Source organism: Dreissena polymorpha, chromosome 4 (genome assembly GCF_020536995.1).
Source record: "Dreissena polymorpha isolate Duluth1 chromosome 4, UMN_Dpol_1.0, whole genome shotgun sequence".
Taxonomy (NCBI): Eukaryota; Metazoa; Mollusca; class Bivalvia; order Myida; family Dreissenidae; genus Dreissena; species Dreissena polymorpha.
Window position 1 is genome coordinate 34,103,434 of NC_068358.1, and position 14,284 is coordinate 34,117,717.

Consider the following 14,284-nt stretch of genomic DNA (forward strand, 5'->3'; position numbering starts at 1 on the left):
CTTTTCCGTGATTGCACTGTCGGTGTTTTGATTAGGGACAGGCAATTCTTTTAATTTTAATTGATCGCTTTAATTCAAAGGTAACTGCCACTTTAAACAATTTTGAGTAAATATACGCGTGAAAAACAGTAATTAGTTTGAAAATATTTTTGTTCTCTAAGTACATCAGTAAACTCTGATTGATGAATTTTATGTTGTAATTAGAGTTTTTGGAAAGAAAATAACATTTATATCAACATGAAAGTTCCCCCAAAACGCACCATATTAATTGTAATTTTTTTTTTTTCTGAACCACGGGAGAGGACAACCCTCTCAAACGAACCTCTTTATGTTCCCAGTACAGAAATTGGACCGCCCCCCAATGTTGGGAGGTTATCTACGCCCCTGCAACCTGTTGTTTCCTTCCACTTAGGTAGTTTTCAATCCAGTCTATCATGTTATTACGGCTCTAGGAGAAGTGCCCCCCCCCCCCGGAGAACTGCCCTCCCAAAGATTTTTCACTGGGCGGAGAACTGCCCCCTCACTGTTTTTGTATAGGGCGGAGAACTGCCCCCCTGCTGATTAATAAGGGGCGGAAAACTGCCCCCCTGTCAGAATTGATGACCCGGAGAAGTGCCTCCTAATTAAAGAAATAGCGGTGATATATAAAGCGAGTATTATAATGACAATAACGCCAGTAACTTTCTTGCTATTATGTATGGAAATTGAGTGAAATTTCAAAAGTAATATAAAGTTGTAGAAGTAATAAAAGTTATAAAACGGCATAAAAAACCTACCTCGGCATGGACGTCGTCACGTCGCCAACTTAATAATCACGTGATTTTCGTCAATGTGAACAAAGAAAAACAAATAACTTTTTGCTAATAAAAAGTTTTCGCGGCTGAATTATTTGATATTTTCCCCGTAAAAAACCAAACAATTAGCATGCAATTTAATCCATCCTTATGCCAGCTGAAAACAATAATTTATTTGTTTGTTTTCGCCAATTACGGATTTGGACGGTTCAATATAATAAACCCGTATGCGGCTTTATTCAAAGCTAACAAGTTCTTAACAATTAAGGTCGGTCCGGTCTACCAATTAAAAGAGTAAAAGATCGCGGTACTTATCGTTAACGGTAACAAGTTCTCTACCTGCCTTATTAGCTGCTAATTAAAGCAACTGTTACCGATTTTGTTTGTTTGGCATGTCGACATGATCTGCTCAAAATGCAAACTGCGGACGACTCGACGGTCTGGCGATGCTACCGACGGATAAGGTGCTAGAAGACATGAATTAACTAAACAACATAAATAAATTGCTTATAAATTCAACTTCACTTCACTTTTTTCTTCAAGTCAGCTAAATTATTGCCTTTGCCTTGCCTATTAATTTACTTTTTTATATGTCAATTAACGTTTTTTCCATGGGTCAATACTATCTTTATAATGTAAATTAATTCCGATGTAACTTTTCCTCCATAAGTACCGAGTTGCACGTCTATATTTAGTTGCAACACATTGCCAGTATTAACACGCACGCGTTTCCTGTGTGGATCTCGACTATGTTTCGCGCTCTTATTAAAACACGACTTTTACAAGGCATTCATGTATAGTGAGTGGTGCAGATGCGTACCAAGGGCCTTAAACAGTATTATCACATGCCTCTAGACAATTTGTGTTATTCAGTTCGATAAATGGTAATATACTTGTACTGAAATTAAATTGTTACCGGATAAAATGTGTACGGCGATAACGTAAAATTACCCGTAAGTATTGTTTTCACTACGTAACTAATAACTAATATGACACCGGGGGGCAGTTCTCCGCCCCTACAGATTTGATGGGGGGCAGATATCCGCCTACTAAATTCTGACAGGGGGCAGTTCTCCGCCCCTACCGATTTGATGGGGGGGGGGGGGGGCACCTCTCCGCCACCTTTAAAATAAGGGGGCAGTTCTCCGGGGGGCAGTTCTCCGGGGGGGGGGCACTTCTCCGGATCCCTGTTATTTCCTATTTTGTATGCTTTTAGTTTGTTTATGAGTCTTTTGTGGGGGACTGTGTCTGAGACTTTCTGGTAATCCATATAGATACAGTCAACGCCCTTCCCGTTATCTACAGCTTCTGTCCATTCTTCTAGTACTCTTAGTAGTTGTAATGATGTTGATCGTCCTGCTATAAACCCATATTGTTTTTTGGTGAAGACTTTGTTGTTAAGTTTTTGTCTGTACCTCTTCTTTCTAATATCAAAAAGCCACCCAGATGATTTTTTGACGCTTGAAGGTCTTTACAGCGGGGATTTCGGCACCTGATCGTGCTGGTGCAAATATGCACTATGAATTCATACTCGGAGTCCCAATAATAATATTTATATTTAAATGTTCACTACCAAACTGGGATAAAAACAATGTTTCATCTGTGAATTCATTGTATTTCGCAATATTCTATTAATATCCGCAGTATTTTGATAAATAATGAATATTATTGGGGATTTCGGTAATTACGGTGATTTCGATATTTCTACACACCGACTACCGGTACTGGTGAATAAAAGCTGGATCCGCACAACATTACTTCCTTTTGAGTTATGTCCCTTGTTAAAAATTAGTAAACATCCACGATGCGCTTGGAAAAGTGCTATTTTTGTTCTTCAACTGTGTATCCAGGCCATGGTATACAGTTTGTAAGAAATGATTGTAAAGTAAGTTCCACATTTCACATGCATGTTGGTGATACAAAAGCTATTTAACAAATTTTCATCATGTGATATATTTTCGCGACATCATGATCATATGTCAAATGAATTTATACTGTTTTGGTGTTGTTACTTTACGAACAAGCAGTGGGGCAAGTACCATATTCTAAATAATTTTACGGTGGTGTGATTATCTATATCCATAAAATGTATGTATTAATGACTCAATCTGATAATGAATTTCTTTATACTTTTGAAGAATCAGTTATTGCACAATCACATTAGTCATTGTAGATATAGGGAAAATGATGTGACAACAATCATGTTTGACATAAGTTCATTTCAGAATTACTTTTTGACCACGTAAGATCTTAAATTTTAAATGTAGTCCCAACTAAACATTACCACTGTCTGTAATTATGTATTAGTATGTCTGGTATTGACACTGTAAAGTGGGTAGATAGCTCAAATATAAAATCAAACTTGTATTAACAAAAAAATGGCATATTATCTAAAGAAGCAATCAATTAAGTTTATATCGGGTTCAGTTTAATGGAATTCAATGGGGATGCAGTGGCGATGCACAAATAAATAAATATCTCAAATAAATATCCTACGTTAGCGTTACAGATGGCCTAAATCGCCATTGGTGATTACAATTCCTAGCTGGCGATTAAAAATAAGATTTTCATGGAATTGGCGATTGAAAAAAAAGACCCTATGCTTTACAAATGCACACACTAAATGCCTGTTTTCAGGCCGTATAAATCGCCAGAAACATCGCTAAGATTACACAGATAACACCCTTACCTGAAAGGCCCCAGGGGATAATGACGACCACCTAGGTCAATAATCCACATGGCTAATGTCTTAATTGGTCACGCTTTACACTGCGACCAGACTTTTCGAACATTTGGGTTACTTTGCAATTTACGTGATAACTGAATCACTGAAGCGTGCCGTGTAATGACTTATGCTATAGATGTTACGATTCAACATTATAGAATGGACCAGTAGGTAATTGTCATTTAATCAGATGGGTGGAGTTATGGCATTGACATAGCCACTATAAAGTGGGAAAAATGGATGCTTTGAGCGAAAATGGAAAGTTGAAGCAACATAAATTAACACAATTCTTTAGAGAAAAAAAAGCAGACAGAATAATGTAAACTCAGGTAATGACCGAATGTTAGGTTCGCGATCGGAGGACATCTAAAATAGTCCAGATGTGAATGCAGAATCGGAAATGTCTACCTGTCAAGTCTCACGGTTTCGTTGTGAGTCTCACGGTTTTTGCCATGCAATGACGGTCTCATGCTGACTAAGCAATTTCTTGCGCATTTCTTCAAAAACAAAAAAAAATGAACAAAAGTAATGTTTGGATTTTATAAAATGACGTATAATTACTACCAAGACGGGCGGGTTGTTTTAGTGATTTCAAACCTAAATGCCACATGTACCACCTAAATGCCACATGTACCGAAAAAAAGAAAGAAAAAAAGTAATGTTTGGATTTTATAAAATGTCGTATAATTACTACCGAGACGGGCAGGCTGTTTAAGTGGTTTCAAATCTAAATACCACATGTACCGATGGTGTAAATGTATCATTATCACTATGCCACCGTTGTCTATGTAAATTAAAAAATCAGCTGCAAAATATCAGCAAGTGGCTCACCAGCAAAGAACAAATTTCAAGCAAAAAAGGGCTGATTTCAGACACAAATAGTCTTAATTTTGTTCAGGAAATAGCCCCAAAACGCACCACAGACGATCTAGGATCTAAAAATTGTACGGGGGGCATGTCCCCTAGATTTGGCGACTAAGTTTTTTTCCTTAGCGCCAACCCAGAATATCACAGTTATTTTTAACAAGAAAATGAAGTCATCTAAAAAAATCAAATTCTGTTAGAGTTTGACCTTAAAACAATCAAAATAAATGGGTGGTGTGTACATCTACTTCATACTTCGCTGCCGTCAAACTTGACAATTATATGACGGGTGGTTAGAAGATAAAGTAATGGGAAAATAGTAAAGTGAGAAGAGTTTGATAGTTAAAAGTCAGAAGGACAGTACAGATGCGTCCCCAGCTACGTTTCATCCCTCTCCCTCATGCCTCTCCGGCTATGGTGGCGGCGGAGAGGATTGAACCTCAACCGGCACGGCCATGAGGGGTCATTGGGGGTTACTTTGTAGCTGGTGCTGACGGCTTGATTAACCACAAGAATTATAACAATGTCTGATCCAAGTGGCGGCATTCAGAAATACAAACAAAAAAATTTAAAGTTAAAAAAATAAATGTTATTCTTTTCAAAATGGATTTGATAGTGGATGTTTTTGGACATTTATTTTGCAAGAATCAATTGATTTATGTTGTTAGAGATGTTTTTTGCAGATTTAACAAGTAGGTGCGCAGGTTTGTTTGTAAACAAAAACAAGGGGGTATTTATGAAATAGTAAGAGATTAAACTACCTGAAAGAATACCAGTTAGAGAATATTTCATTAAAATATTAATATGGCCTGTACTATGAAAAATAACGCGACCACAAAAAAGTATATTCATGATATGAGCTGTTTAACAGTGTATACATGTAATAAAGGCAATTCCTTCATAAACACACAATTACTGATGCCATTGTCAGTTATGAGTATTGCTTATGATTGTTTTCCAGATATTTAGATTCTGTAGATCCAAGTGTCACAAAGCCTTCCAAAAGAAGCGTAATCCCAGAAAGGCAAGATGGACAAAGGCTTTCCGTAAGGCGGCTGGAAAAGACCTGGCTGTGGACCCGTCATTCGAGTTTGAAAAGCGAAGAAATGTACCTGTGAAATACAACAGAGAACTCTGGACAACAACAGGTGGGTATCATGAATACTGACAGACTTGTCTTGGTGTTATGGCTTTACAAGTGTGGTTTAACTTTAGGTCCAATTTCAACTTGAGTCAATACTGACGAATGCAGGGGTTTGATTACTCCTCCTTTCGGCTGAGTTCCATCAAATTACACACAGTTATTAACTTTTCTGGATCTTAATACACGTGAGGATTTTAGTTGGGCTGTGTTGGGGGTTTGTGTTGAGCATTATCCTTCCCTTTGATGGTTCTCAAATGAAACCCCTGCTAATGTAGGCAAGGATAAAATCTTACGATATAATAATTGGAATGATTAGTCTTTCATTTCCGATAATTGGCCTTACTCAATACTGCAATTCTGCATTTGTTTTTATACATATGTAACTATAATAAAAATAATCATAATAAATGTTGTCTGGATGCCTACATAAAAAGAGGTTTTAAGAAAAAATTGCATGCATGTAACACATTTACAAAAATATCTCTACTTCAGTATTGTTTATTTGTTTGTGTTTCAGTGCGAGCCATGCAGAGGATCTCTGAAATAAAAAACAAAAGACAGAATCAGTTTATATTGAACAGGTTTGTAGACCTGTCCTTGTTTAATCTGTATCCAATGTTTCAAGACTGTAAATGCGACTTGAGTGTATTCCCTGCTCGGAAGTATATTTCAATTCAAGTTCCACATATTTATGACCACATGAGATTTGATTGACAATATGTTAAGCAATTCAGAAATCACGTTCAACAAATTATAACCAAAGTATAGTTATAAATTTTGAGAAAAAAACTGGTGTCAGCTCAGAGATCATAAATTACAAAAGCAAAAATACTTAATAATACTATTAGGAAAGGATTTAGAGTAAAATAGCTAGGTGCTTGACCCAACTCCTATCACATAACTCAAAAAAGGAGCACACTTGTTGAAGTGTAAAATATTTTTGAAAATATTTAATAGTAAATGAAACCAAACGACTGTGATCCAACACCTTTAATACATGTGTTGGACTTGAGGATTTATAGATATATATAATAATGTCACTTGAATGTTCAAACATTCATCCAGCCTGTTTTGAGCAGCACCCTTACCTTTTAGATTTATTTTGGAGATAGCATGCAAACACACAATGCATTGAAACAACATGTATATAAAACAATATGAAGTAAAAAACAATCATAATTGAAAAGTGAATGCATAGAATGCACTATGGCATGCACACTAACGCCAAGGATTACACAAAAAAGAGCAAAGTCCCTTATTTTCATTGTGTTCCTTGTTGTTGGTGGCACGACATAGAGATGCACTAGTAATAAATGAATACTAAATACTATGTTAATAATAATAGATACATGAAATATAATACTGAGATTCAGATCAAGAACACAACATTAATATCACATTGTAGCTTTGCAGACATGAACTATCACAGTATTATTGAGTATCACCTTAAAGCAAAAAACATCAAATGTATAAATTATGATCATCATATCACAGATTAAATTTGGATGGATTAAAATTTTAAAGGTTACTACAACAAACAAAAATTAAAAAGTCACATTAAGTATGCATGTATTATTAATCCAAAATGATAAGACATTGGGTAAAGGAAAATGTAAAAATTTGACAGCATAGCATAGCAACTTAAGATAGATTTAAGTACTCTATTTAAAAGATGTTGTTTTATAGCAGATTGAAAACTGGACAATACTGTCATCTGTGTTATACAAGATAGTAGTTTATTCCACAATGTGCAACCCAAATAACTGAATGACTTATTCCCATTTCCTTTAACCTTTTGTACAAAGAAAGAACCTTTATTACTTAATCTGGTATTTTGGGTATGGACAGAATTCTGGGGAATAAACTGGCCTGACAAGTAATCAGGAGATAGACCTTTTTTATGCCCCCTTTCAAAGAAAAGGGGGTAAACAGTTTTCGCACTGTCCGTCTGTCTGTCAGTCTGTCACACTTTCCGTGTCCGCTCTCTAATTCAAATAGTTTTCATCTGATCTTTACCAAACTTGGTCAGAAGTTGTATCTAGACAATATCTAGGTCAAGTTCGAATATGGGTCATGCTTGGTCAAAAACTAGGTCACAGGGTCACTAAGTGCATTTCAAGGATTTAGAATGGTGTCCGCTCTCTAATTGAAATAGTTTTCATCTGATCTTTACCAAACTTGGTCAGAAGTTGTATCAAAACAATATCTAGTTCAAGTTGGAATATGGGTCATGCCAGGTCAAAAACTAGGTCACATGGTCACTTAGTGCCTTTCAAGGATTTAGTATGGTGTCCGCTCTCTAGTTAATATAAGAGATAGCAACTTAATATTTGGCATGCATGTGTATCTCATGGAGCTGCACGTTTTGAGTGGTGAAAGGTCAAGGTCATCCTCCAAGGTCAAAGGTCAAATTTATGGCTTCAAAGCGGCGCAATAGGGGGCATTGTGTTTCTGACAAACACATCTCTTGTTGATCTTAAAAACATGGGAGAGCATTATTTGCTCGACACGTCTGTCAACTGGCAACCAATGCAAAGAAGTATAATGTTCAGGGCTAATATGAGTTCTAGAATCAAGATTGAGCACAAAACAGATCAATTTATGTTGGGTTACCTGAAGTGTATTCTTCCAAAACTGTGTAATACCATTGTACCATATAGAACAAGCATAGTCAAAATGACACTGGATTAAGGACATCACAAGAAGTTTCTTGGTATGCTGGGTTAAAGACTTGCTTTAAAGATATAAAAACTTTAACCTAGAGTTAGATTTCTTTACAACAGACTGAGCCATATTGACAAATGATATATTCTGGTCAATACTGACCTCAAGATACTTGACTGCAGTTGTAGGTTCTATAACTTTGTCATTACATATTATATTTAACCTGGGATTTGACCTTAGCTTATGTTTGGTACCTAAGAGAATTGATTCAGTTTTACCAAGGTGAAGAGATAACTTGTTGTAAATTAACCATTGGTTCACTTCATTAAGATCCTGAGAAAGGGCTTGCTCTATTTGACACTTGTTTTGACCTGAAACTAAGATGCAAGAATCATCTGCATAAAGTAAAAGTTTATTCTTTGTTGCTGACGACATATCATTGGCATAGATCAAGAAAAGGAGAGGGCCGAGAATAGAACCTTGAGGCACCCCACATGTAATGTAGGCCATAGTAGATTTAGTACCTGGTACATCAACAAGTTGTTGTCTATTAGATAAGTAGGATGAAAACCAATTCAGAATGTCATCCCCCAGACGCAGGGCTTTAAGTTTCATGAGAAGGATATAGTGATCTACAGTGTCCAAAGCTTTCTGTATATCTAACAGAATCATACCCACTAGATTACATTTGTCAATTTCTAGACGGATGAAATCTGTCAAGTGAATTAAACAAATGTCGCTGGAAAACCCACATCTAAAACCTGATTGGAATTTAAAGAGCAATTTATTAATTTTGAGATATGACTCAACTTAGTCATAGACAACTCTTTCAAAAATGTTGGATATAATACAGAGAGGATAGATACTTGTCTATAGTTACCAACAGCAGTTTTATCATCTTTCTTGAAAAGGGGGACAACTCTGGCAGATTTCATATCATCAGGTACAGTATCTTGGATAAGAGATCAATTAATTATATGAGCTAAGGAAATGACAATTATTGGGGCACCATCTTTTATCAACCGAGTCGGAATACCATCAAGAACTGTTGATTTGTTTACCCCCAACTTTGAAATATAAAAATATATAAATCTAGATCAGTATAAAATGCAGCTTAGGGTTGTCATAGTACTTTTTTGTCTGTTTTATAGATTAAAGAAAGGCAAGGAGCTTCGGAAGGAGGCTGATGTGCGTGAGGTCCAAAAGAACATACACCTCATCAAGTCACCTGCAGGTATAAACTCTTACCCCTTCGGGCGCTTCCAGACTTTACTACATAGAAGAAGTACCCCTCACTATTATACAGAGAAACTTATTAGGATTAATGAGAACACAATTTACTTTACAGATGAACAATTATGATATTATAAAATACACTTACATAAGACAGCAACAACTCAAAATAAGTAATTATTATCAGTAGTATTTTAAACTGTAACTTTCTTATTTATCAAGCTATTTTTTCAAATGTCACAAAATATCATGGATTTTCATGCAACACTGTAACACTAGCTGAAAGGTAAAAGTCAAAAGTCAAATATGGTCATGCATGATACAGGATTACCATTTGAATTTAAACATCATTAAACAAAGGCCACAAATATGAACCATTTGGAGATTTTTGTGCTCAATAATTGTTTCCAAAGCTGAAGTTAACTTGACAAGATCATTTTTGGTAGTTGTTAGGATAAACTGCCATATTGTTGAACATGGATGGCCTTTGGACATGATTTTTCATCATACCAAGTCAATAGAACAGTTATCATTCTGTAGCCTTTGTTTTAAATTATATTGTCTGTTTTTGCAGTTTTCAAACAAAAAATATATATGTCATTGTTTTTTTATGATTAATACTACTGCATTTGTGTAAATATTGATGAATTTCTAGTATTTTTGTACTTTATTGCTTTCATCCTTTTGATTGTCAGATACAATATTTACCAATTGTAATAATTTTCATTAATGCTCATTTCAGCACGATCTACACAATTGGAAAAACGACTGGTGGAAGTTATCAGAGAAGAAGATGATGCAAAAATGGAGGACGATTTGTGAAGATCAAATAAAAACTTTGTACTTAAAGAGTGAGAAAATGGCAACAGCTTAAAAATACCTCTTAAGATTATTTAAGGGTCATAACTATACCATTCCTTGTGCCTTGGGAACATGGGGCTTAATGTGTGAAGTGTTTTCTCAGATTAGCCTGTCCATGCAGTTTACCGGTAATCTGGGACGACACTTGTCACTTTAATTGTATTGTTTGCTTAAAAGAAGTCTCTTCTCAGCAAAAATCCAATTAATGTGGAAAGTGATGTCCTTGGTAAGCATGTAAGGACTGCAAGGGCTAGTCCTGGACAACTCTTTGCACATGCATTAGGCCCTATTTTCCCAGACCAAGGTCTATAATTTTGCTTTTACGTGGATAGTTGAATTGGGAAAGGCAAATTTCTCACAAATTATACTGTGCCAGAAGTGACTCTTTGAAGTTCTAATACACTGTCAATAATACTGAAATTATTTAATGATGTTTTAAACGATGATTGTTACCTTTCAAAAATAAATATTTGCTTGATCAAATTTTCTGTTGATTTTATTTTGAATGTCAATTTAAATTGTAATATGCGAGTGTCAAGATGAAGAGTAAAGTTTTAGAGTAGCTTGCAGTCTGTTCAGATTTTTGCTCTTTAATGCTCAACAGTATCTAAATGTTGGCATTGTAGCCTTAATAACTTGAATATAGTAAGAAAGGTCTTAAAAGAAATATAACTTTCTTTGGGACTACAGATGCGTCAAGATATATATCTATGTGGTAAAGGGTTAACCCTTTCAGTGCGGGAACCGAATTTTAAAGGCCTTTGCAAACAGTTTGGATCCAGATGAGACACCACAGAACGTGGCCTCTCATCAGGATCAAAACTGTTTGCTATTCTGATAGTATTCTTTGAAAAAAAAATGAAGAAAATGCTTATTTTACAAATTCAGCAGACGACATTTTAGCAGACGACAAATTTCCCAGCATTCAAAGGGTTAACTGACCAGTGATATGAGTGAAGTACTGTTGAAAATGGTGAACAAAAACACAACTAAACAAACAAACATTGTGAAGTGGTTCTCTATGTTATGTTTAAATTGTGCCCCATGTGGTTTTACTGGCCTCCTCTCACAAGTCAAATAGTTTATATAAGGTTAAAAAGTATTGTGGCTTTAAAATGATTTTGCTTAACCAGTTAAACTCAAATAAGGTACCCAACACTTTAATTCTGATTACATCAGTGATAGACGTTGAAGAAGGTAATACTTGAAATCACTATGGCACTGGAATAAATATTGTAGCCCTGCAAAGAATTATTTTATTGTTCAACTGGTCAATCTTTAAACACAATATTTTTCCATTTATGCAGAAAGAATATGGTGTATGAATCTATTAGAATGTTTTATTTTTAGTCCAGGGAAGTAATTAGGTATCATAGACTGTCGATACATTTAGTCTAATGTTACCTAAAGAGACTATTCAAATGATCCCCCATGGGAAATACATTTCATTTGGATTCTATTTTTCATATAAAAAAATATTTGTTTTCTACAAAAAGTTTTCAAATGATGCTCCCTGACATTGAAATAGCCTTGCTATGGGGTCACATGAAAATTGATATAAATACTATGTCTAGATACGAAAATAATGAAAATAATATCTACTCTTTATCTTAATTAACTTAAGGTTATGAATCTGTAGCAAAAGATGTTCATTGGTAAAGGTGTCCCGTTAGAAAAATTAGCTGTCTCTTAATTGAGCGGGATGACATTTTGTGTATGGATGAGAGCAGAACTAAAAGAAAACTTTTCAGTGAAGGGTTTTGCCTTTTTTATACATTAAGATATTTTTAAGGTAGAAATGGTGCTGTTAAAAGGCGATTTGAAAGGAAATTTGTGTGACCTTGACCTTGGCCATGTGGACATCAGGGTTTTACATGTGCCATTACCAGTTTGCAGGATCAACTGGGTTTACACGCAGGCTGGACAGAAAGAAAGAACTGTTAAGAACTTTATTTTTGCAAATATCTCAAGTTATTGAAATGTTTGCAAAAATCTTTAGTGCATAAAAGACAGTTTTTCTTGAAGTTTGTGCTGATATCTTATGATTTAAAAATACATTATTGAATACTAGTAAGTCTGAAATCTGTGCCAAATTTTCACATTGTGTGCAGCATAATCCTGTAAATGAATGTTGTAAACATCAAATTTTGGCCAAAAACACACGCTAATTAATTAAAGAAATTCTGATGTTTTTCACATTGGCAAAAGCCGCATAAAAAACTGTCTTATGTACTTGTTGAAATTTTTCAGAAAAATTGTTTTAAAAAGTGTTTTTTTTAAACACTTACCAGTGTGTTTCCATCCATTAACATCCATTTGTGAACCCCATAAAGTCACCTGATCCTGCACAGTTGATTACCGTATGATTAGGATGGAACAAACAATTATATCAGGGTATTTAAAACCACCTGTAGTATGGTAGTACCCTAACGAAATAACTGTAAAATAAAGTGTAGGGTATATATATTTATGACAGAGTCTCTATAAGCCTTGTATTATTTAAACAAAAACGCTTTATTTATTTATTATATATATATAAACACACCAATGTAGTTTTAGTTTCATGGTGAAATCTTTTATGGTTTCTTTTATATAGCCAATACTATATCCCTCCGCCTTAGGCGGGGGATAACAACCATATTACTTTCTATACTTTGGGTGAGCGCTGTAGTGCCTTCAGGTCTTCAGTCACGCAAATCTCAGTTTGTGTGAACCCTTGTTAAAGAAAATAAAAAAATATATATACTGAAGTCAACTAACTAATTTGTTGAATTGATATCTCTGGCTAAACACATTTTGTGTATTGATTGGTGCAGATGAATGAACGAACAGGGCAATATCTATAAAATAACAAAGTTTAAGACAACAAAGGGGAATAAGATATATATCACAAATGAAGTTTCATGTTGAAATCATGTATTGCATCTAAGATATAGCACTGAAAAGTTACATCATACAAAAACAACAAATGGCAATAACTCTTATTTAAGAAAAAGAAGGGTCATGGGTCATTTCATTGATATGTATAAACCCATGAACATTCATGTTTAAATCTTTTTAAGTTTCTGGGACATTGCTCTAAAAAGTTACGTCATACATAGAGAACAAAGGGCAATAAGTCTTTACATTTGAAAGACGGTGTTTGGATATGGTTCTTGCCCATGGAACTGCTCTTCATTTATATCTTTACACCCATGAAGTTTCATGCTGAAATCTTGTATTTGATAGCAATAAGAGCTCTTTGATCCATAGAGGTGATGAAGCGCATGACGCTTTTTATGCTGCTAGAAAAGCTAGCAAAGGCAGCAAGGCCACAATACTGGTCTGGTCTATTGCTAAGAAGCTAGCCACATATATCCAAGGAGTCCTAGAATCTTAAATTAGATCTCCTAAACCCTATCTTACACACAATGCATTTAGCCAAGCTGTGGTGTACGAGGTGCTTCATACCAGGCTCATCCATGGTCGTATCAGGAACAGGAGATCTCTTGTATCTCACACTTTCCCCCTCAGACCCAACGAACAAGTTTCCTGACGGCAATAGCCATATGGGTGAATTTTGCTGCACTCAATTAATAAAGTCTTGCACCCAAGGCAGTGTACTAGTAGCCCTTTTGCATCACTCCATTACATACTTCATTTTTTAAATAAAAAAAAAATCCTACTGGAAAAGTCGGAGTGATTAAAACATTTGCCCAACCAAAAATTATTAGCTCATCTATTTTTTTTTTTTAATTATGAGTTATTGTCATCACCTTGGCGTCGGTGTCTACGTCGGCGTCTGGTAAAGTTTTGTGTTTAGGTCCACTTTTCTCATAAAGTATCAAAGCTATTGCATTCAAACTTGGTACACTTACTAACTATCATGAGGGGACTGGGCAGGCAAAGTTAGATAACTCTGGCATGCATTTTGACCGAATTATGTGCCCTTTTTATACTTAGAAAATTGAAAATTTGGTTAAGTTTTGTGTTTAGGTCCATTTTGTTCCTTAAGTATCA

General features: G+C 35.2%; 1 protein-coding gene across 1 annotated transcript; it reads left to right on the top strand.

Moving 5' to 3' along the window:
• Window positions 1-2,519: 2,519 nt before the first annotated feature.
• Window positions 2,520-10,852, top strand: LOC127875960 (probable ribosome biogenesis protein RLP24). Its single transcript, XM_052420740.1, has 5 exons — window positions 2,520-2,679; window positions 5,345-5,531; window positions 6,045-6,108; window positions 9,343-9,425; window positions 10,167-10,852. Exons 1-5 carry the CDS (start codon window positions 2,599-2,601, stop codon window positions 10,244-10,246), a joined length of 495 nt encoding a protein of 164 aa, XP_052276700.1. The 5' UTR covers window positions 2,520-2,598; the 3' UTR covers window positions 10,247-10,852.
• Window positions 10,853-14,284: the final 3,432 nt, after the last annotated feature.

Coding starts and splice junctions, on each gene's coding strand:
- LOC127875960 (XM_052420740.1), top strand. CDS start 2,599: ATGCGCTTGGAAAAGTGCTATTTTTGTTCTTCAACTGTGTATCCAGGC. Junction 6,109..9,342: donor AATCAGTTTATATTGAACAG/GTTTGTAGACCT, acceptor TCTGTTTTATAG/ATTAAAGAAAGGCAAGGAGC. Junction 9,426..10,166: donor CCTCATCAAGTCACCTGCAG/GTATAAACTCTT, acceptor TGCTCATTTCAG/CACGATCTACACAATTGGAA.